The following is a 25,292-nucleotide window of genomic DNA, read 5'->3' on the forward strand; positions in this document are numbered from 1 at the left end:
TAAATGAAATATGCGAATAACTTTAAGGCAATAAAAATGACTTTAGTTATTATTATTTTTTCAAAAAATACTTTTCTCAAAAACTATTTTTACAAAATGCTTTTAAAAAAATATATTTTTAACATTAATGCCAAACAAGCTCTTAGTATTTTTAAAAAGAAAAACATTTGAGTTACTATATTATTAAATAAAAATAAAAACAACTTTCATCGAATATTCTCAATATTTGAGTGACCATTCAGAAATTCTTGGTCTTCTTCCAATAGAACAATGTTTTATTACTTTATAGTGCATTCTCAAAACTAAGGAAACCTCCTTGCAATTTCTCCAATATCATGTTTCAACTCATCCCCTGCTTGACTGTTTTTCTTCTTTCTTGTTGTACTTCATTTAAATGTAATTTGGAAATTAATAACTTTTGTATTTCATACATTGAATCTTTACGTTGTTAATTATTTGTAAATATTGAAGCTCAGTTTTTAATGTAGCACATGTAAAATATTAAAGATTCACACTCATAAAACCTTATAAGTTAAATTTTTTTAAAAAAGAAAACTAAAATTTATGTTCAACTACAACTAATTACATTAATTAATGAGAATAAAAATAGAAAACTATGTTCAATTTATATCTTTATCTACTTTTCTTAAAAATATAAAATACCTCAAAAATTCAATTAATATAAAACAGAAGGGAGTATGATTTTTCTTCAATGTGAACTATATATATAAAAAATATTTTCCACATGCCTATCAACTTCTTTTCCATTTTACGTCTTTATTATAATCCAACACATAAATCAAATCATACCAAATTATCTAATTCCAATATGTTATATAAAAAAATAATAATAATAATATTATAATTACATTATTTTGGTAGTACAATTACATGTAACCCACAATCAATTTGCAAATTTTCAAACATCATCTAACAATGTGTCCAACTCAATTATTCTTCATCTCTCTTCTTTTTCTATTCATCATCAACTCCAGTAAAGCTGATAATACTACGTCATTTGGTTACTGCCCTTCATCTGTCTGCGATAATGGCCTTAATATTTCATATCCTTTTTGGAGACTTGATAAGTACAGCTCCGACTCTCCACAATACTGTGGTTACCCAGGATTTGGGATCAATTGCTCTCAAATCGATTCAATTTTATATATTTCCAGTGACTCTTACAACGTTACAAATATTGATTACAGTGTGTATTCAATTAATCTGGTGGATATTGATGCTCTTGATGACAAAACATGCCCTAGAGTACATCATAATGTTACTCTACATAAAGATTTTCCATTGAAATATTCGGAGCTTGATTTGTTTGTTAATTTCTATTACAACTGTATCCATTCCCCTAATTCATATATTGCCTATCCATTTGACTGCTTAAACTCCAATGGGAACAAGTCATATCATGCTGAGGAGGAGGAAGATTTCGATTGGACTAGAATTTGTGAGAAGAAAGTGGTGGTGCCTGTGACAAAGGATGGGTTTACTAGAGGAATTGGTGCGGCGATGGTTGAGGGGTTTCTATTGCATTGGGTGAACGCAGCAACGGAGTGCGTAGAGTGTGAGGCATCACAGGGGCGTTGCGGTTACAACAATTCAGCTCACGAATCCTTGTGCTACTGCAAAGATGGAACCGTAAAATTTGATAACTGCAACACCAAAGGTACGCCATTTTTTTTCAAGCTAATTCTTTTTATCTACCTTAATTGTTAGGGAGGATACAGCGTAAATTTATATTTAGTTAAATCCCTACTATGAATACCGGAAAAAAATAAATAAATAAAATAATATACGAAATAATTAACTAACATATTTTGGACATCTTTAATATAACAAATTGTTATTTTTAATAACCTTTTATTAAATTCCAGATTTCGTCACGATGGATAGAAAAAAAAAAGACTTCAAACTTTTAATTAATTGCATTAATTATTTATGATCAAATGGTTGATGCAACCCGGAGACTTCTTCCTCTCATTTCCTTTTTCAGGGATTAGGTGTTAACTAGGACAGCCATTAACTGAGATCATATTTTTTTTCCAATGTGTTTTTAGAATCAATTTATTTAAAGTTTGAAATATATATTAAATTATAAATTTTAAATATTAAAAAATTAAATGAAAAATATTATTAATTTAATTCGTTTGTCATATCAATATGAGAAAAAGAGTATATTTTAAGTATTAATCAAAGTCTTTATTATGTAATATTAAAAAAAGATTATGAGAATTAAAAAATATAATATTAAGTTCATTGACTAGCTGACTTTGGAATTTTGACTTTGTCAGAAAATATGATAGCCCTATCACTATCACATTTGGACGGAAATTTTTTATTTAGCTTCTCAATAATTTAGTGAGGTTACTTTTATGTGGATTCAAATTTTACAGTTCTGAATACGCATAATCTGCGTCCTATTTATTTGTAATAAGATAAAAAGAAATTTCATATAGCTACATGACAATTTTCTGAAGTAAAAATAAAAAATTTCATATCAATATCAATGCTTCGTCTAAATCTGAAGTCATAACATAGGTGGCGAAGTTTCACAGCATACATGTTTGCTTTTCTCCTACTCAAACCGCGTTGGCCTAACTTTCCAACAAAATATGTGAACAACTAAAAGCTCGAAAAATCTAGGAAGAAAAAAGGACAATTTTAGAAATTTTCCCAAAATTTTTTTCCATAAAATTACACTTTTATCGTGGCTTATGATATTATATTAATCTTTACTATTTAATATATTTAGAGATATGTGTTCAGAATATATCTAAATCATTTTTTTTGAGTTTCATATTTAAATTATTCAGAATGTGAAATCGCATCTAAACTATCATTTATTAATTTGAAAAGTATATCTCAATGTTGATTAGAATTCAATGACTTTTTGCTAGTTCACAAATATTACATTGAAAATTTGAAATAGCTTAAGTAGAAAAAAAATTGATCCAAGTGACTTAAGAAAACCAAAAGAGATCATGTGTCCTAGTCTCGTATGCAACAATCATATTTTTCTTTAGCCTTCGAACATCAAGGGGCTGTTTGGTTACTGGTTAGAGTTATGCTGATATTATTTATGTTGGGTTTAGTTATGTAGGTATTAGTTGTGCAGAGCTTAGTTATGCAGGTACTAGCTATGGAGGATTTAGTCACGCAGGTATTAGCTATCCAGATTTTAGTTATTCACGTATTAGCTATATTATTTTCATCTAAACAAACTAAGGTAGCAATTAAATTGATTTCAGAATATAACGTTTGAAAAAAATCTAAAATAAACGAGGAAAAAGAGAGAAAAAAAATAAGAAAGAAAGAGAAATAAAAGTGAAAGAAGACAATAAAGCATGGATCCCATAAATAAAAATATAATAAAATAAGCCCTCATACATAATAAAATTTTCGTTTGCAAGTTATTAGAGGGTCTAGTCATATGATGGGATGCTCATATGTCAATAATACATGTATTTTCTTGGAAATGATATGAAAAACATCAACCTTATCAAAGTTAATTACTTGGTTGAGCCACATTAGTCCAGTCTCCTTTGTATGAGTATTGTTGTTTTATCAGTAAAGTTCTTCCGTAATATCTTTGAAAAATCTCATCATATTGGATATTCAATAATCGCATAACAACATTGCTTGGTACGCCTTTTTTCACCATAATGATTGCTAATAAAGATTTTTTTTTGGTATATCACATTGAATCATCATGGTTGAACTTTAACGGATTGGTCTAAATCTTTTCACGATTTTCTTTGTTGTGCTTCTCTGTTAACATACACATAACAACTTTCCAAATTCAATTTAGGATCTCTTTGCAAAATCTCATAATGAACTTAATCAAATTCTAGATCAGGTCTATTATAAATGTGTGTACTCAAAGCCTGGACACCATGAAATGTAAATGTACAATCCCTTCCACTGATCTCTTTTCTGAAGTTGCCCGGTGGTCAATTTCTTGAAAAATCACTGTGAGTTCGATATTGTCAAATTTGAAAAGATCTCTTAATTATAACACAGTACTTAGAGTAACAAATGACCACAAACTACCTCATAGTCTAGCATAGCATTAAGCTTCCGACAACAAATTTTGAAACAACTAACCCATAGAACTGAAATATGATTCCTGCAATAAATATTTAAGTCAAAACAACTTGTATATTAGTAGGCATTATCTGAAGCTGACATGATTATATGAAAGCCTCTACTATGATGAGTTTCTAGGAAAACTGTCGAAAAACTAAAATCATAACACGTAAATGAAATATAGAGTTCATCCTTTGAAAGATGAGGATACACCAATAAAACTACTAAGTTGATCTGAAGCTGTACTAATTGTAGCTTGAGTCCTAAATGGCCCAATCTATATTATCAAACAATAAAGTGTGAGTATGTGTTTGGTACTTTAAATGTGTTGAGTATGTAGGATATGCATGATAAGCATAATAAATGGATATACTGAATCTGAAATGTTGTACTGAATAACATGAAATGATGCACTGACCAAGTGGTAAAATATGCAACTAAAGCATACTGAAACTATTATAACTAGCTACAAGGTCATGCAATATATGAGACTAAAATGTAAAAGATACGATAAATCGACATATAACCATAAGCTACAACATGGAGCTTGATGTATAGTTTTTATAAAGTAGGTCTAATATACCGTGCCAAGGTATAGAGGTTGATTGGAGCTATTGTAGTACCACTAAGCTAATGTCTATAAAGACACTAAGGAGTCATCTTGGTTTGAGGGGTGATCCTTACAACCGTATGGTGACAAGTATTTTTGTGACTTAGAAATTCCTAAAGGTCTTACTCATCATCTAATGGGTGAGCCTTCATCCCTAGATCCGCTTGGTGCTAAGTAAAACTTTTAAAGAAAAAATGTTGATTAAGCAATTCGACAAAAAACACTGAATTAATTATACTGATAAACTATAACCACTACGTCACTCACGAATTCTAATAAAAACTATTAATATTCAAGAGATATTTTATCTTAAAGTATCTTATATGTCAAAAATTGATAATCTAATATATGCATTATCTATACACTAATGGGTCGTTTGGTAGGGTGTATGAGAAAATATAATGTGTGCATTCGGTGTGTGTATTAGTAGTATCTTGTTTAGCACACTTTTTCATGTAGTTATACACTCTATTGTGTATTAAGTTGTGTATTACTAATAACAAGGAATTTTAGGTATTAGTAACACATAACATTTTAACACTTGCATTAGATTAAATAATCACTCCCTTCGTCCACTTTTAATTGTCATATTGTGTTTTTCAGAAGTCAATTGGATTAATTTTCAAAGTTAAATTATATTACATTAATTCGATATTTTAAACAAAAAATTTAGATATTCAAAAACTATATGAAAAGTATCATAAATTGCAATTTTTTACATATCAATATCATGAAAAAAATACATATTAAAATATTAGTCAAAGTTCTTATAGTTTTACTCAAAAAATAAAAATCATAACAAACAATAGTGGAAGGAGGGAAGTACCAAAACTATCCTTAAAGCCTTTCCATTTTCTTTGTTGTCATACGTTTTTTTATTTTTTTATTTTGATATGCCTTTTTGATGCTTTTAATCTGTTGGTCTTTTAATAAGCTTTATGGCCTCTAAAGTTTTTCTTTAAAAAAAATAAATTGAATTCCAATATAATTTAATCACAACTTTTACTATTGTGACGTTAAATTTGATAAAAAGAAAATTCTTTGCAAACTTTTTATAAAAATATTTTGATGTAATAGCACAGTTATTTAATCTTATTTTTGAAAAAAATAATAAGAAGAGGAGTTAATGGTGTTTTAGCAAAGATTTTTTTTTTAGTTTAGCAAAGAGCTTTGTTATAAAGGAAGTGTACAAATAAATAAAATGTGAAAGGTATTTTTGTAAACATATATATTTTTAATAAAAATTATGCAAGATTTGTTATTTCTAGTACATCAAACTAAACAATGTATAAAAAATAATGTTTGTATAACTAATACAGACACTACTAATACAAGTATTATTAATACATCCTATTTTGCATTGTTCTTATACACTCTACCAAACGACCCTTAGATTTCATAAAATTACCTTTATACAAATACTGATTTACAGTAATAGGTGGAAACACATAATGTAAACTATTCATGAGGAAGACTAAGAGAGTAATGAAGAATCATGTTTTTCATAAAATTCTATTTGTTATAAAAATGGTGAATTGAAAATTGACTTTTCTCTTTGGGACTCAATAAGTGAAATGATATCCATTTATGAATATAAAAATCCTTCATACCCGAAGCGAAGAAACCATCTTGAAACTTGAACTGAAGCTTGACGATGAAGAATCTTAGTTCTTGCTTGAGAGTAATCTTAAGAAGAGTGTGTTTGGTATGAAAGAAAACATTTTCTGAAAAATGTTTTTCAATTTTTTCATGTTTGGTTAGAACAAAAGTTTTGAAAAATGTTTCCAAATCAACTCATTCTCCTCAAATTTAAGAAAAATAACTCCCCTTCAAAAATTAAGGAATACATTTTCCATAACTCTCCTCCAATTTCAAATTACATTATTTGGGGGGGGGGGGGGGGGGGGGAAATATCAATTTAAAAAAAATATTTTCAATTTCAAAATTTTATTTTGTTACCTGATCCTTGACCCTCCCTCCCCCCACCGGCTAGCCCCCCCAACCCCAACCCCGGTCCCCCCCCCCCAAAAAAAATTAATTTTTCTTTTTAAAAATATTTTCAACTTCAAATTTTTGTTTTTAAACTCCTACCCCTCCCCCACCCATCCCAATCCTCCAAAAAATTAATTTTGTTTTTTAAAAATACTATCAACTTCAATTTTTTATTTTTTTACTCCTCCCCCCCCCCCCCCACACTGCCCCACCCCACCCCTCACCACCACCCTTAAAAAATAATAATTTTGAATTTAAAAAATATTTTCAATGTCATAAATTATTTTTTACTCTAGTAAAAATAAAAGATGTCTCTCAAAAACATTTTCCATTCATAAGTCAAACACTAAAAATCATTTCGGGAAAATATTTTCTACTTGTTTTCCAGGAAAACATTTTTTAGGAAAACATTTTCATCCATACCAAACACACCCTAAATATATTGATTTTAGATTCTAGGAGTTATGTGTGAGAAGAGAGCCTTTTGTCGACTGATTTTTATTTAATCTCACATGGGAAAAGGGTCAAATATGACCCTAAACTATTCGAAAAAGTCTAGATATACCTCCGTTTAAAGTTTGGTTCACTGATGCCCTTGCCATCCAACTTTTGGTCCAAATATGCCCTTATGGGCGTTAGTTGTCATGTTGGACATATCCAACTCATTTTTCTTTTCTTTAAATGTTACATGTGTCATGTCATTTTGACCTTACCACATAACATTTATATGAAAATGAAAAGATATTCGGACTCATGAACATCTAATCCGACCCATAAATCAACCCCCTTTTAAATAAGATATCCGATCAATTTTCAATAATTTTGTTTAATTTTTATTTTTTTGATTAATTCCGAAAATGAGTAATTCATTAATAAAAGTAGAAAAATATGAAAAAAGTATAAAATTAAAGCCAAAATTTCACAAATAATTATAGTAAACTTAAAATCAATTTAAACATTTTTTTTTATTTTTATTTTTTTTGATAAATCCCGAAATGAGTAATTGATTAATAAAAAGTATGAAAAAAATTATAAAATTAACGCCAAAAATTATAAAATATATACAGTAACCTTAAATTCAACAATTTTAATATTTTTTTAATATTTATTTTTTTTTGAAAAATCCCAAAAATGAGTTTATTAACAAAAAATATTAAAAATAAGCAAAAAATTCACAAATAAAAATAGGAATATGAAAAAAATATAAAATAAAAAAAATTTAAGTCACTATATTTATTTGTGAATTTTGACGTAAATATTTTATTTTGTTTTCATATTTTTTTCTTTTTATTAATAAATTACTCATTTTCGGAATTTGCCAAAAATTATAACAAATTTAAAAAAATTGTAGATTGAAATGTTACTATATTTATTTGTGAACTTTTGGCGTTAATTTATATTTTTTTCATACTTTTCATATTTTTTATTAGTTAATTACTCATTTTCGAGATTTATCGAAAAAATAAAAAATCTAAAAGAAATTGAAATGTTAGATTTTTAAGGTTAATATATTTATTTGTGAATTTTTGGCGTTAATTTTATATTTTTATATATTTTTTCTATTTTTTATTAATCAATTACTCATTTTCGAGATTTACCGCAAAAATAAAAATTAAATAAAATTGTTAAAAAAGGGCCGGTTAGTGAATTTAAAAGGAGTTGATTTATGGGTCGGATTAGGTGTTTATGAGTCGAAATATCTTTCCATTTTCATATAAATGTTATGTAGTAAGGACAAAATGACATGACAATTCCACGTGACATTTAAAGAAATGAAAAAGAAGTTGGAAATGTCCAACATGACTACTAACGCCCATAAGGGCATATTTGAACCACAAGTTGGACGGCGAGGGCATGAGTGAACCAAATTTTAAATGGGGTATATCTAAACCTTTTCAAATAGTTTAGGGGCATATTTGATCCTTTTCCAATCTCACATAGAATATACTAAAACGACATAGTATAAGGATTAAAAGAATGAAAAAGACCAACATATAAATGATCCTCATCCGATTCATTATAGAAATTTTTTGAAGTAACTTCCCATATTTCCTTACTTGTTGCCAGTGATTGAATCTCGCATTAGATGCAGGATCATTGAATCACTAAACCAACTTCAAACTTTGTGATTTTCGATGTGTCATACGTTGGATCAGTTGGTGATGATTTGACCACTTCGCTAATAACATATTTAGCTGTGTTCCTTGTTGCAATATGAGTCTTCACATTAGTTGTGATCATAAAGGATAATTCGTTTCGTCAAAAAATATATTAGTGTAAAAAATTAAAATTGTCCCATTAGACTTAGAATTGCGGTACAAGGTTATTTGATTGGATAATATAAATAACTTAAAGCACTGGATTTATGTTTGATTAATTCATTGGAAAAGAAAAAGAAAAGGATTCATTGAACAAGAATGAAACGAATAATGGTTGTTGCTTCGAAAAAGTTTTGTTGTCATGTTGAATAAAATAACAAATTTAGAGTGTTTGGATTGACTTAAAAGTTGATTAGTTATACTTGCAAGTCATTTTTAACTTTTGAGAGTGTATAAAAAATAAAAAATAACTATAAAATGACTTAAAATAAGTAAAAAGTCAAAAGTAGAACTCTCCTACTTTTTTTTTTTAATTTAAAATTACTTTATAAAAATTAATTTCTTAAAACCAACGGTAACAGGGTCTTACATTAAAAAAAAATCTATCATTCTTTTCTTATTTTCTTCGGACTATATACACATTTATATACAATAAAGAGAATCTAAAATTTCATTTAGACAGATGCCATTCTAGGCAACATACATATAAAAGACAACAACTAAATATTATTGTGATAAAATTTTCTAGAATTACAAATCTCTTCTTATCATGGGATTTGAATGAGTGTTCTTATTGTTAATATGTCTGAATCCGTAAAGCCAAAATACTAAAAACATGAGAAAGCCATTGAATGGAAAAGATGGAGGAATCAATGTAGAAACTTAAGGGTAAAAATTAATGGATGCATTTAAATCAAATTGGAGCCATTAATATTTGGAGAAAAGATCCCTCCATTATTATTTTGTCTATTACTTTTAGACTATAGGTTAGACATGTCGGTGGTATACTTACACTAATTTTCTTTGATTTTATTTATTCATAAGGTGCATATTTTACATGTGCAAAATAATTTATTTTATTATGTATGATTTTCTTAATGCTAAATTTTATCAAGTAATTTTGAAAAATAAAAGGACAATAATTTTATTAATACAAAATAAAATTTAATAACATTACTAGATAAATTTTTCACACCTGAATGACTTTTTATAATCTCAACTCTTCGATTTCCATTAGGTAGTGAGTTTTTAAAGCAACTGTGAACATCGTGACAAAATATAATAAACTCGAGTACTCTTTTTTCCCCTTCTTTTCTTCACTTTCGGTTCAACCAACTCCAACTTAGAAACTTAATTGGTCCTACACTCAATCTAAACTCAATCCTTTTATCCCCACATTGCTAAAATCTCAAATTTCCAAACTTCCTTTTCTTGTAAGAAAGGAAAATATTTTTTTTATTTTTTCATGTTTTGTTGGGTAAAATTTTTAAAAAAAAATTTCTCTCGAAAAATGAGAAAAATGATTTTCTTGATGAAAGTATAGGAAAACTGAGTTTTATATGTGATATTTTAAGTTTGTTGTATTGTCTCCACCTACACAACGCTCCCAACTCCTATTCCTTGACCATCTATCCGTGTAATCAATGACAGAATCAAAATTTTTAATGAAGGGTTTAAAATCTTAGAAATAAACATACGATTAGAAAAGGGTTTGACATCTATTATATATATCTAAAAAATAATTTTAATCATATATATATATATATATTAATATTTTTCACGGAGGGGGTTCGGAAGCCCCCTCAGTATACACTGCCTCTGCCCCTGCGTGAGACCCCCTTCCCCACCCCTCTCACTTTATAGTACTTTGTTAAATTACGTATAAAACGCTTTTCATATATAGTAATAATATTTTTATTTACTTACCAAACATTAAGTAATAGTATTAGAAAATTAACCAGTTTGTTTTAATTTTCAAGATCCATGAAAAAAATATTCTATTCACACTATATATCTTGACTTACTTAAAGGTTGTAGTTGGCTTTGACGTCATCTTACCATAACACTTGCGTCCTACTTTTGTTTTTTTTAAGATTTTTGCTTTTACATAATGCAATTATTCTAACCTGAATTTCTTGCATTTTCTATCATATTTTCAGCTGACTTCACGATTTGGGCTTTTCTATTCTTAGTATTAATATATAAATTTTCGTTTATAACATAAAAATGTATTTTTGGTATGTTTTGGTTTACAAGATTTTAAGCTTTCTTCCACTTCATTTAGTACTTAATATAGGTGATTTAAAAGGATAAATTAGAGAAAAGTGGAGCCAAATGAATATAATGATTCGTATAGCCGAACCCAATGTAATTGATCTATGACTAAAAGGGCTCCACTAAGATTAGTCTATGTTCGTGCCGAGAAATTGTACTTTGAAAGTAAATAGTCCTATCGAAAAACAAAAGTAGTTATTCTGACTAATCAACTTTAATTTGAGGAGTACGTGCGATCACATCACAAATGATGGATTACTTGGCCTTAAAGATTTGACAAAAATGCAGTGTAACAACAACTCAAATTGGATCATTCTATTGGAGGACTAGGAGTCAAGTCAATGATAAAATGTACAAAATGACAACCACTTTTTCTTTATAGTTGCTTCAAGTTTTGAAACTTAACTTGTCTTTACTTTCCTTTGGCAACTTTGTCAAACTCTCAATTATTTTAACTTATATAAATGAATGAATTACACAAATTGTATACAACTATGATACCAAACCTTTCCTCTATTTACAAATTTTCCCTTTTGTCTTTTCTTCTTGGTTTAGACATCATATGAATCTTCAAAACCTATTCATGGTAAAGAAATCTGTTTCTGTTCTTGCCGTCGCGATTCTGTTCTTCACCTTAACAGATGACACTCTTTGTATATACCTTAATTCTAGTGCTTGCGTTACGCAGAGTTGTGGTGATGGAGTGAACATATCATACCCCTTTTGGATTCCTGAGAAACAGCCATCCTACTGTGGCTTACCAGCTTATAATGTCACTTGCAACAAACATAAACCATTTGTTCATATTTCTCAAGAGGAGTTTATCATTAAGGAAGTATATTACACAAACTACTCGATTCTGCTAGCAAAAGCAGATGTGTTTGATAAAGAAAACAAATGTCCAGTACCAAGACATAATTTTAGCACAAGGGGTACTCCATTTTCTTTGGGGCCTAACACTGCAGATCTCTTTTTCTTCTATGACTGCACTCTACCTTATGAAAGGGAGACATATGATGTCAATTGTGCCCGTAATGCCACTCACCATTCTTTCGCGGTTTTTCATACTGAGCTTTTGGAGCACTATAACTATTCAGTCGAATCGTGTCAGGATCCTGTTTATGCCCTTGTTGAGACTGATTCCATAGATAGGTTGCTAGAAATGAATTACACACAAGTATTACAAAAGGGATTCTTTCTGCAGTGGGATGGGAGTAATTGTAGAAATTGTCGGAATAGTGGAGGGCGTTGTGGTGCTCAAAGTAATGAATTTCTCTGCATTTGCAATGACCAAACCCAACCGAAAACATGCTTTCGTGGTAAATCTTGAAACTGTTATCCAGTTATCGAGCAGATAATATCTCCTTAATTCCTAGATAAAAAAGGCAAATTATTCTGTTATGTATTGATCATGTTAAAGGGGTAAGGTTTCTGATTAAGGTGATAGCAGCTAATTAGTTATTAGTTTTGCTTTTCTGAGATACATTACAATTGTTCGGTATCAGTTGATCACCTGTCATGTTTTCATTTCAGGAGGAAGGAAAATCGGATTAAAGATTGGCATAGGTGATTGTCCTTCAAATTTGTTTACCTGGATTTGCCTTGTTTTTATTCTCTTTTTTCTCAAAAACACTGAAATCACACATTTCTTCTTGCAGGCTTTGGTACGTCTGCATTTACTGCTTTGATGGCAGGTGTAATTTTCCTTATCTATCGTCGTAGACAGAACAGAAAAAGTTATGCTGGTTCGTCGTTGATCACCAGAAGCATTCTTTCCTATCCCTCCTCCATGAAGGATCCTGAAAAGGCTAATATAGCTATGGGAGTTCACCTCTTTGACTATAATGAACTCGAAGAAGCTACTAACAATTTTGATTCCAAGAATGAGCTTGGAGATGGTGGATATGGCACAGTATATAAAGGTGAGTAAACTGATCTAAAATTGAAATGCTTACAGAAAATGTGTCACTCAACTGATTGATTCATTAAAATGTGGTTGAATATGATATGCTTATAGGTAAACTTCGAGATGGACGTGTCGTTGCTGTTAAGCGTTTGTATGAAAACAACTGCAAGAGAGTAGAGCAATTCATGAATGAAATTGATATCCTAACACGGTTGCATCATCCAAATCTTGTCACTCTTTACGGATGCACATCTCGCCATTCCCGTGAGCTTCTACTTGTTTATGAATACATTCCCAATGGCACAGTTGCTGATCATCTACACGGTGGAGATTCAAGGCGTGGATCGCCTTCATGGAATACACGAATGAAAATTGCCACAGAAACAGCAAATGCACTTGCCTATCTCCATGCTTCAGACGTCATCCACCGTGATGTAAAAACTAATAATATCCTTCTGGACAACAATTTCTGTGTTAAAGTAGCAGATTTTGGCTTGTCTCGGCTTTTCCCAACGCATCTTACTCATGTCTCAACAGCTCCACAGGGTACTCCTGGATATGTTGATCCTGAGTACCACGAGTGCTATCAGCTCACTGACAAAAGTGATGTTTATAGTTTCGGAGTGGTATTAGTTGAGCTTATATCATCACTGCCTGCTGTTGATATCTGTAGGCACCGACATGAAATTAATTTGTCAAATATGGCCATCAACAAGATTCAGGGAAATGCATTACATGAATTGGTGGATTCAAATATCGGGTTTGACACTGATGATATAATAAGGTCAATGATCACTGCAATGGCAGAATTAGCATTCCAATGTCTACAGAACGACGGGGATATGAGGCCATCTATGCAGGAAGTTGTGGAGGCTCTACTGAGAATTCAGAGAACGAATAAAACAGGCAAAACAGACAAGGGTCCTGATGACGATGATGCAGGCTTGTCGAAGAATAACACATCATCAGTTTCACCTGATTCGGTTACTGCAAAATGGAGTAGCAATTCAACAACACCCAATGGTAGTACCTAGCATTTGGTTCGCTAAGGTGGTGCACTCGAATGCCTTCCATGTTGGTTTTCAAAACCTGAATTACATACACTTTGTTTACCTTGGTTTTCTCTGTTAAAGAGGATGTACATATGTCAGTGCAGAATGTTTAATGATTCGATTTGAACTTCTCAAGCCTTCTTTTCTCTTTTAGATCTCTGATCTGCTGATTTATTTTTGTAGCAGTACATGTTAACTTTATTGTGTAGCAACAGAAGAATAGGATTAGTTTCAAGAATACATTATCCGTGTAGTGTAGTATGACAACTGACCGATTTTGAATGTAAAATAAAAAGTTCAGTGCTCTTAAGCAAGATAGATTCTACGCGCTCAATCCTTTCTACTGATTTATCTTTAATTTTCTTTAACCAAGAGTTGCTTTCCAGCAGAATGCTCTTTCATCAAGAGCTATGCTCCTTGAACACTTCAATAACATCAACAGGTGCATTTTGGATGGTCTACAAGTACTGTATTTTTGAAGGATCTGATACGTGTGTGTCAACATTTTTGAAGAGTCTGCACAACATAGATCAAGAAGTAGAGAAGCTCATTCGTCTCATTTATCACATATCAATATTTCCGATTGGGAAAATGAGTAGACAAAAATCGTTGATTTAAGACAAAAGATACCTAAAAGCAGGGGAAATACAGGCAAGTCTAGTGGTTTTTCAGGCGCTTAAGACCCAACTCCTTTGAAATAGACAAAATTTTGGGACTTTTTGAATCGTTTCCAGCTGCCCAATTTTAGCAAAAGTATCAACCGAATTCCCTGACCCAGGCCCAATCTTTAATTTCTACCTTAACACCTCGACCCAGCCCATCTCCCCTTTAGACCCGACCCAAATTGGTATCTTCCCAAAAGGAAACCCAGCTGGAGACAGCGAGAGGCTGCCAGAAGACCTCAACTTTGTTCCTTCTCATCGCAATCCCAAACACGCACATCAGTGCGTGAACCACAACCGAAGTGATTCTCCGCGTCAAAGTGACAAACAGAAATCTCAAGCGCCTCCTTTGATGCAACAAGAGAACGATTCCAATCCAAGAGCTCGATGGCGCGTGAGACGTCTCGCTCTCCTTTCTGCTTTGAAGGGCTCTTTCTGCAACCTTACCCGTACAGGAGTGTTCCCAGACCTGCAGCTAGTCCTTGCTTGCGTGGATGGACGCCACATCAAGTAGCAAGGACGATGAAGTTCATCACATATGTCCATTCCTTTCCCATTTTCAGATTGTTTTCAAAAGACAGGGAAAGGTTGTTTGGCAAAGATTGGAGTTGAAAGGTTTAGGTTTTGGACTGGAATTTGGGCTTTTCATTTTTGGATCCGTTGTTCCCCTTTCTCGAACCCTAATTGCCTCCATGTAAGATTTCTTCTTCATCCTATTTAAGGGAGCCACAAGATACATCGAAAAAAAAAAGAAGAAAATTATGGAGAATAGCCGATAAGAAAACAAAAGAAATATCAAAAGGTCACAGAAAGGTTGGAAAATAGTTTCTTAGGATCGTTTTTTTACGGGTCTAGGTTCCAAGGGAGATTCACAGTTTTGGTTTATTGTTCGCGTCGGAGTTCGAAGCTAGTGGATTTTTTTTCCTTTTGGTGTGAAGTTCGCTGCTCATTAGCTGCTCGTTGCTGCCCCCTAAAAGGTAACATCCCCACCTTAGCATGCCTCTCTCGTTCTTTTTTTTTCATTTCAAAGTGATTTATAATACGATAAGAAGCTTGTATCCCCTGTTTGCCCGTTGGTTTAAAGTCACTATGAGTTGATAATTTTAATGTGAAGTTTTCTTTATTTCATTTATTTATTTCTCCCTTTTGTTGTTTTTTTTTCTTCTTTTTCTTTCTTCTTATTATTTTTTAATTATTGTTGGAGTTCGCTGTATAGTTTATTTGTTGCTGTTCTTGTAGCGTATTTGAGATAGTTTAATGATCGTTTGAGCTTACGCTGCTGGCCGTGCTCTTCCTAAATTCATAACCTTCATGTTTGCCTTAAAGTTCAGATTATTCGCCTACTAGTCGTCCACCTTTTCTTTTTATTCTTAAGCATGTTTTATCGTTGTGAGCAGACCGATTGTTGGTTCCAAATTAACTGTGTATTGATTATTCGAAGCATGATACATGTTTTCGGGGTTGTGGCTTTGGTTTAGTTGCATGTTTACGTGAAATCTTGGAAGTGGCTTGTAAGAGGAACCGAATCTCATTTCATTCAACTTTGTTTGTGTGCCTGTATGCCATTCATCTGTGCTTTTTTTGCAATCATAGTTAGTTTTCACTAGTTGTTTCCTCATTCGTCATCATGGTCTTATATTTATGCTTAAATGTAATAGAATCATAGTGGTTGTCATGAGTTTGATTTAAAGTCGGAAACCATTTTTTCCCTTCAGAAATTTCCTCATACTGTCTCCAATTAGTTTTTTTTTTTTTTTTAATTCTCATAATTAAATCCGTCTAAAGGTGACTCCCTGTTCAGCAGCTTGTTTCTTGAATCATTCATGCTTGTTTGGTCCAAGTTCTCCTCATTTTGAATTATTGTTCCTCCTCATCCGAGCCCTTTTTATCTGACTCAAAATCTTTTTATGTAATAATTGTTGTACCCAAGTTCAGGCTGTCAAGCTTTGAGCAGACTTCTCTTGAAAATATAGTTAGATGGACATTAGAGCTCTCTGTTCAATATAGTTACCTTTCTCTAGCCCTCGCGTTGTTTCGTTCTTGTTTTCTCTGTGGATTGAAGCTCTCCAATGGTGAGATTATATTAATTCCCATGAGTTTGAATATTATATCATATCATTGCTGGATTTGTTTCGTTTTAGCTTGTTGTTTATTGAAATTTTATTAAAAGTCGAACTTATATTAGAGTGAAAGCTTGTATGATTACTTTATTGGTTTAGTTACCACAAGTGCTAATACTTCATTCATCTCTCTTTGTCACATGTGAATTCCAAGTCCACATGAATTCTTCCTTCCCCCTTGCATTATATCTCAAGTATCGTCTCAACGGATAAAGACGATGGACAACCCCGAAGTTTAAAAGATTGAAGAAGTTGGATTAGAAGACCCTTTATTTTCAGTTTTTGCATTTTTATTTGTAATGGGCCTAAGCCTTTGTCGCCCTTTTATTTACTTTGTGTTATTGTATTGTTTTACTAGAACTTAGGATAGGTACAAAACAAGAGGGTCAAAATCCCAAAACAGGTGGGTCCAAAACCGGTCAAGGCTAACAGAACCCGGAGTTGGGTCCAAATCTCTTTTCTTCTCTCTCTTTACTTGGTTTTAATTACTTGTCTATTTTTACTTGTCGTTAGTTTAAAAGTTAGGAAAATTCAACTCCCCGCAAAATACCACTTTTGGTTTTAACGACTCGATCAAATCAAGTAAAAGGCCTAAAAGATTTTACAAATTAAAATTGACTTAGATAAATAATTTTCTCTTTCAAACGCAATCCGAAATGATTTTTTGGCTTTCATTTTTTAAACAACTCTGAGTTTTTTTAATCGCAATTGTAAGTCTTAGCCAAATATAAAGTTAGTTGTTGGATAGCCTTAATTAAGCGGAATGTCCTAGGTGCTTTCAAAACCTTTCTAAGACGTTAATAAGAATTCCCGAACATTTTAAATATTACATATGATTATATAAGTTTAAGTCTTTTGAAAATAAAGGTTCTCTTAATTTTTTTCAAAATTAAGTGGCGACTCTAAAAAAGTCAAAAACTCTTCAAAATAAATGTGTTTCCTCTTTCAATAAAACAGAAATAACGACTCCGCTGGGGAGTTTGGAGGATTCTAACCTTAAAAATAACGTCATTTGGCTATATGTAATAATTGATTACTTGTTTACTTTACCTTAATTTTGGAATTGTTGCATTTCATGATATTTTTCGCCAATTGGCAAGTAGTATGCATTAGGAAAATGAAAGTTATGTGGCATCCTACGATTTTCTTCAGAAATACACAGAATTTATTTGGAAGTATCAAACAAATAGTTGGAATGCGGTCATCCGACGTTCTTTGGTAGCTTCACCCCGATGTTTGTTCGACTCGGGTAACCGTCAACTTGAAACCTATTCTAGTAAGCCTAGGCTTGAGCGATACCAAAACTAAAATTAAGCATTAGCCTAAGACAACTTAATACCCAAGATGTATTAAGTTCATTTAGTAGAAAACCGTCAAAATCGTGTCTAAGGTCTTCGACCTCACGACACATCATTTTATGTGACATTTGAATGATGTACGTGTGAAAACCAGTTTGGGGTGGTTAAAAAATAATCAGCTTCTGTTTTGTAGATATGGACCATTTTCCAAAGTTAGACATGGTCGTATCAGCGCCACCGCAACTCATGATGTGGTATAATAATTTGGACGGGGATCATAGAAGAACCCTCCACAAATATGTAGGTGCTGTGACGGAATTAATCAACATGAATGGTTGGCCGGAACTGGTTGAGGTCCTTACGGGATATTGGGATAACCAAAGAATGGTGTTTCGATTTGGAACCACTGAAATTACCCCGACTTTGGAGGTGATAGAGATTGTATAGACCCAATAGGCACTGGGATAGAAAGGAAAGCGAGAAAACAAGAAGACATCTTTATTCCTAATAAGCCTTTGATAGAAAATATTGCGGAATGGTTCGGATTGAGAAAAGACTTTGCCTACTGGTGCCAAGAATCCCATATAGCATTCAGAGAACTTTACATCCAATTTGGACATGCAAGTTTCTACGCCACTAAAAACCGAGAGTTCAAGATCTCCTAAAGAGAATGGAATGAAATTCGTCTATTAGCATTTGCAATAGCATTATTGGGAACAATGGTATTCCCACATGGTCCAAGTCTGAGTATCAATACCCGAGTTATAACACTCGCGCATGCTTTGTTCAAAGGGTATGAGAACCAAGGGACAACAAAGTACTACCCTATAGCTCCAGTCATCTTGTCCGATATATATCGAGCCCTGGGAAAATGCAAAGAGGGGCATCGATACTTCCAAGGATGCAACTTGTTCCTTCAGTGGTAGATCCTCAGTCATTTAGTAAAGGGTGCTGGGACTCGGGAGCTGCATACTCTTGACAACAAGAACACCCTTAAAGATTTGAATGACATGTTGTACTGGGCGAATATGGACAGTCGGAGAACAAGGGGCAGATGGGCTCAAATTTTCTCCGAATTAAGAGAAGAAAATCTCATGTGGATGCTTGACCGTTTCATCTCAAAAGAAGTCGTCGTGGAGAGCCGCAGACAAATTGTGCTTCCCCTACCAGGTATTCGGGGAATTCACCCTTATGCACCCTTTCGAGTCCTGCGATAGTTCGGGAGGAGACAAACTGTACCCAAAGAAGCATACTATGGAGCTTATGTATACGATATTGGAGATGATAGAGTACACGACGCTTCTGAAATGTTCAGAGAATGGAAAAGTGCTAAGCGTATGGATAAAGATACCACCGCGCCTGACCGATTCAATGCTTGATATGACAAGGGTTACAAAGAATGGTTGAAGAAGGACATACAAAGCGTCTTCTCCCAAACCCCGCGTAGCTTTCGCAACATAGCAGACAAAGAAGCAAAAAAGTGGCCGAACTACAAGAGGTAAACAAAGAGGCACAAGAGGTGTACACTAAGTTTGTCGAGAACCAAGATACTCTTGAGAAGGCGACCCGAGAGGTGGAAAGACTAAGACGTGGTTATGATGACTTCGATACCTGGGTCAAGGAAAAAATCGAGAGGATGCAATACAAAAGCTTGGAAGACAAAGGACTCCTGGGAGAAGGATTCTTGCTCATGCTAAGGTATATGTTTCAACAGTACAAGACTCAGGGGAACAACGACGGAGCAGGACCATCTAGAGTGGCATAGTGGACTTCGCCCCTGTGTGGGTTTTTATATGTATTTACGTTTTTTAGCCTATGCGCAGGCCTGCCTTATTGCACTTTCAAATGGCCACTGCCTGGGTTTGTCTTTAATACTTTATCCTTTATTTTCCCCTTTGTAAACGTTATTATTCACTAGTGAAATTTATTTTGGGAGGAATTGTTTATTTTGTTCAAATTCACACGTACATCATTCAAATGCGCTAGGCCTACCCTTGGCACAAAAGGGTCCCTCTATATGTATTAGGATGCAATATATGTATTATTAACTGCTTATGTGTTACGTTGCTATGAATGAGAATATCGTAAACCCACTCCTATCCTGAAATTTTCAAAGAATATACAGAAGTCACTATTACAAAATGCCCGAACAAAATTTCCAAGTTTTAAGTTTCTCACTCAAAAGACACCTCCTATACCACAAATCCTAAAACATTCATTCTACCATCTCAGGGAAGGCAAAAATCACTGCTATGGACAAAGGTAAAAACATCCAGATGAAACTCACTGGTTAAGAACTACAAAGGTAGATAGAATAGATCACTCGAGAAATTCAAGAAGCCAAGAAGGAAGGGCTTAGAGTCGACATGGCCACCGCAATCTACAAAGCTGCAACCGTGACGCTGGATGAGGATCTTATATCACAGATGAAGAGAAAGAAAGATGTTGAGATGGAGACAGAGGACTTGCGAGAGAATTTGGACATGCTTAGGTTGAAAGTGCAAGAAAGAGAAGCGAGAGAGGTGAGGATAGAATCGGAGACAGCCGCTCTGTTGGCTAAAGCATTCACTTGATGAGGAGCTGACAGTGGAAATTGAAGAATTCTCCTCCATGATAGAAAGGATGGCTGCACTGAGGAATGAGAACAAAGCCTTTCATAGCAACATGATTGATAAACTTCAGAAAATGGACAAAATACTCCGTCTACGAAAAAAGAGCCAATAGTGGTCTCGACAACGCTTACCCTGAAGCGACCGAGAAAGACGACGGCGAGGAAATCGTCTACAAGCCTCCATTCCTAAGTCGTCCAAAAGGAGAAGACTAATGCTGCAACAAGAAGGGAAATGACTAACGTGTTGTCATCATTTCATCTTTTAAAAGCTCTATTGTTTCCTTTCAATTTTCTGGTAATCGTAATGAACGAATGAATGGAAATGTTTTATCTTCTACTCGAACTACGTTGGGCCTGAATTCTCCTTGTGAGATACGTAGGCAGCCTTTTCGAAACCGTTCCCTATCTTTGAAAAATTTTCATTCTCCCCCTCCATGTTACGAGAATATATGAAGGCCAGATCAACAGATGTCAAAAAGCAGCTGCAAGAAGACCGTAGCTCAACGTGATTTAGCCTTTCGAGACAGCGGCAAAACTAAAACAAGCAAACTCCTGCTTGTTAAAAAATGTGTTTCCGTCTTCACTCGCAAGTTGAAGATATCCTTAAACAAAGCAACTTGTGTGTTTATCTGTTCTCTGTGTGATATTAGGCATTTTGTACTCTGAATCTGCACTGAAAAATTTTCCTTTGAGTTGTTTTCCTTCTAATGTACTTTGAAGCTGATCTGTGTCGATCAAAAGCTGGTAGATCATCCCTATTTCACCAGATCAAAAGGTCTCGCAGATTCCTTCCGTAGACAAAACTCAAACAAAGAAAAGGCTGTTATGGGGGATAATAACGAAGAAGTGAGTCTTACTGATGTTGTGGTGGTTCAACCCACCATAGCGGACCAGAATGAATTGATTCTACAACTGATGCAATAGATTGCAGAGATGAGAGTAGAAATGCAAAGGAGACGGGATCTACTTCCACCAGGATTTTTTCCTAACGCTGCTGATAGGAGGCCCCCAATCTACTTCCCTTCTTCAAATATGGATCCAGCTCAGAAACCAATGATCTACACCTGCTTAAAATCCGTCGCTTATAGATCTGACCACCCAAAATCCCAAATATGCTTATGCATTCTACCAAACTCCACCTCCTCCTCAAAACAACCATCCCCAAATACCACCCCATCCTCAAAACATCCACCATCAAACTGCTCCTCCACCACAAAATCAAAACAAAAATCTAAATCAAAATACTTTTAACCCACAAACATCCCACCACCACTTAAATCAGAATACCAATCCTCAGACGTACCCACAGAATTATTAAACCACTCAAAATACTCAGAGTCCCTCTGTAGCTCCACCCTTACCAAAGAGAGCCACTTTCCAAATTCCCGTCCCTGCCGAGCACGATGTGCACGGTTCTGATATGGACCATCACGAGGAATAAGAAAAGGAGTGGAGGGCAAGGGAAGAGGTAAAGGTCAACATAAAGGAAGAGATCAATAAAGCCATGAAAGATTTCCAATGCAACCCTGATATCGCCGGGCTTTGTTATGAAGACTTATGTTTTTAATCCAGATTTGGACCTTCCAGAAGGGTTCAAGATCCCGAAGTTTGACACCTTCAGAGAAAGGGGCAACCCTATGGCTAATTTGAGAGCTTACTGTGACCAACTCGTAGAAGTTGGAAGGGATGAAGTTTTACTGATGCGGCTCTTCAGCCGAAGCCTATGCGGAGAAGCTCTTGAATGGTTTACATCGCATGAAACCAGAAAATGGCCCAGCTGGAATGTATTGGCCAAAGATTTTATCGATTTATTTTCTTACAGTGTAGAAATTGTTCCCGACCTATACTCTTTGGAGAAGATGAAGCAAAAATCAACCGAGAGCTATAGGGAGTTCGCCTATAGATGGAGAAAATAAGCGGCAAGGGTGATACCACCCATGTTTGAGAAAGAAATCATTGAAGTACTCGTGCGCGTGTAAGAGCCTGAATATTATGAAATAATTATGTTGCTAGTTGGAGCAACGTTTGCCGAGATAGTCAAGATTAGTGAGATTATCGAGGATGATTTAAAATCAGAAAAGATAGCCCGTGTAGCCGCATCACCTGGATCATTAGGGTTGTTGAAAAAGAAAAGAGAGGAAACCACAATTGTTTCATATGGGGGAAGGAAACCCCCCAGAAGCTCATCATATTCCCAAGGTCGCTCTCGACCTTCTCAAAACTCCCACCAAGCTTGCTACACACAAGCTAATAATCCTAAATATTCTCTAATTTATCAGATTGCTACCTCCATTTATCCAAACGTCCAAGCTCCACTATACCAAAGTCCACCACCAAATTACCAAAATCCATCTCCATTTACCCAAATCATCCTCCACCCTATTAAATTCAATATCCCTACCAGGGTGTTGCTCCCAACTGCTCTAAGGTGCAATCGAGCTACCGAGCACCCCCTCCTGTTTATTAAGTCCAAGCTCCACTATACCAAAATTCTCCTCTGAATTACCCAGCTCTATCGCCAAACTACCAAACAAATCCATATCCGAGAAGCCAAGCTCCTTGTCCAAATACCAAAAGTTATCAACATGTGCCTCCTCCTCAACAAGGCAGCTATGACCCTCCCCGATCCAGATTTGAGAAGAAGACTTCAAGGAACTTCACTGTGCTTGCTGAAAGCTGAACAAAGTTGTACGAGCGACTGGCTGCGGACGGATACATCCACCTTGTGGGGCCCAAACCCATGAATGTCAATTCAAAATTCTACAGACCCGATCAGAGATGTGATTATTATTCCAACAGTTTTGGGCATGATACTAAGTATTGTATCAACCTCAAGCACAAAATTCAAGATTTGATTGACCAAGAGATATTCTCTTTCCAACCAGCGACACCAAATGTCAACACCAACCCAATGCCGAATCATGGGGGCGACAATGTCAATATGATCGAGATAGATGATGACTGGTGTGTAACAAAAATGATTAATCCAATCGTTCACGATGATTTGGAAAGGCTGTAGCTTCTTTGAGCATCAAAGAGAAAAAAGAGTTCATTATTTTGACACCCGTAAAGGCTGTTGCTTCGGTGCCATCAAAAACTCTCATCAAGCCTAAGTTTGTTATGAAAACTACTGCTGCTCAAGGCATGACCAGATCCGAAAGATGTTACTTACACTCCTGACGAGCTTGCTTTCGGAGGTCAAAATAAGGATCAGGCTAAAAGGACAATAAGAGAAGGAGAAGAGGAGGAATTGTGGAGAAGAATGCAGCCGAAAGATTATTCTATCGTCAAGCATTTGGAGAAGACTTCAGCCTAAATCAGCGTATGGGCCCTGCTGATGAGTTCTAAATCGCACAGGCAGACTTTGATGAAGTCTCTCTATGATACGTATGTACCCACGGGCACAAGCAACGATAACGTGGCCGCTATGATTCACCAGGTTATTCGAGGGCACCGAATTAACTTTTGTGACGATGAGCTTCCTTTCGAAGGGAGGTCACACAACAAGGAGTTGCACATCAATGTGGTATGCCGTGAAAAGGTTGTCAACTGCATCTAAGTAGATAATGGTCTGGTCTGAATATCTGCCCATTATCAACGTTGAGGCAGCTAAGGTTTGACCTTGGGAAGCTGGAACAAAACCAAGTCAACGTAAGAGCCTTTGATGGGGTTCAGGGAGATACGTTAGGAGCGGTGAATCTGATCATCTAAATAGGCCTATCTGAATTCAGTGCACATTTCCAAGTATTAAATATCGATACCAGCTATAACCTTTTTCTTGGAAAGGCCATTCATCCATATGGCTGGAGTTGTCCCTTCTACTCTAAATTAGATGATGAAGCTCGTTTGAGAAAACGAAAAACTGGTTATTCATGGCGAAGAGAGTCACTCTAGTAGACAGGTGCTGATCATTGATGAGATATCGCGAGGTATATATTTCTACACAGTGGAGTTAGTGAATGCCACCGGTGAAGACTTGGCCCGACAAAGTCCCATGCTTGCCGTGTACAAGATGATAGCCACTGTGATGCTGCTGAATGGTTTTGAACAAGTTTGGATTGGGAAGAGATTTCCAAGGAATTATTGAGCCTATTTCGGTCCTCGTCAAGGGATCCAGATATGGTTTGGGGTACATCCCCACAGATGATAACATGGAGAAGAAGAAGAGAAATGATCAAGCATTAGCTAAGCTTATCCCATATCTTTATCAATCCTTCCCAGTCTGGGAGTATGCCGAGCATGAAGACCTTGAAGAAGGAATCTTTGACCTCTTCGAGGAGATCGATGCTGTTACTGAGGAAGAGGTCGAGCTAGCTGGTATCCGCGATGCTGAGCCAAGAGAGATGCTGCAGAATTGGACCTCCACGCCCATTCTGATCCCCCAAACTCCTTGGTAGAAAGGCATCACTTCATGCATATTAAAATCAGTGGTAGTACGAAAGAGGCCCGAGACCCACCATTTTATACTTTATTAACTATTTGAATTTTCAAATTTTTATTGTGATGTTCAAAGAAGGCAACATGGACCTTTGAAATGGCCAAAGTTTGCATTGTTTTTAAATTTGAATGA

The 25,292-nt window shown here is 34.5% G+C and overlaps 1 protein-coding gene and 2 long non-coding RNA genes across 4 annotated transcripts; 2 read left to right on the forward strand and 1 right to left on the reverse strand.

Moving 5' to 3' along the window:
• The first annotated feature begins 751 nt into the window (after positions 1-751).
• LOC101254067 (LEAF RUST 10 DISEASE-RESISTANCE LOCUS RECEPTOR-LIKE PROTEIN KINASE-like 1.2) lies at positions 752-14,166 on the forward strand. 2 transcript variants are annotated; one of them, XM_026028772.2, is made up of 4 exons: positions 752-1,678; positions 12,607-12,639; positions 12,732-12,995; positions 13,091-14,166. In XM_026028772.2, the coding sequence occupies exons 1-4, from the start codon at positions 937-939 to the stop codon at positions 14,011-14,013; spliced, it is 1,962 nt and encodes a 653-aa protein (XP_025884557.1). In that variant the 5' UTR covers positions 752-936; the 3' UTR covers positions 14,014-14,166. The 2 variants fall into 2 exon arrangements, with proteins under 2 accessions (XP_025884557.1, XP_025884556.1); XM_026028771.2 differs by lacking the exon at positions 752-1,678 and adding an exon at positions 11,458-12,392.
• A 62-nt stretch (positions 14,167-14,228) lies between these two features.
• Positions 14,229-14,802, reverse strand: LOC138340756 (uncharacterized). The gene is made up of 2 exons (XR_011213538.1): positions 14,662-14,802; positions 14,229-14,547 (listed from the first exon to the last, which is right to left on the reverse strand). It is a non-coding gene; the product is annotated as an uncharacterized lncRNA (long non-coding RNA).
• A 727-nt stretch (positions 14,803-15,529) lies between these two features.
• On the forward strand, positions 15,530-17,265 carry LOC138340755 (uncharacterized). The gene is made up of 2 exons (XR_011213537.1): positions 15,530-15,670; positions 16,968-17,265. It is a non-coding gene; the product is annotated as an uncharacterized lncRNA (long non-coding RNA).
• The last annotated feature ends 8,027 nt before the right edge of the window (positions 17,266-25,292 follow it).

This window comes from Solanum lycopersicum, chromosome 12, assembly GCF_036512215.1.
Source record: "Solanum lycopersicum chromosome 12, SLM_r2.1".
Taxonomy (NCBI): Eukaryota; Viridiplantae; Streptophyta; class Magnoliopsida; order Solanales; family Solanaceae; genus Solanum; species Solanum lycopersicum.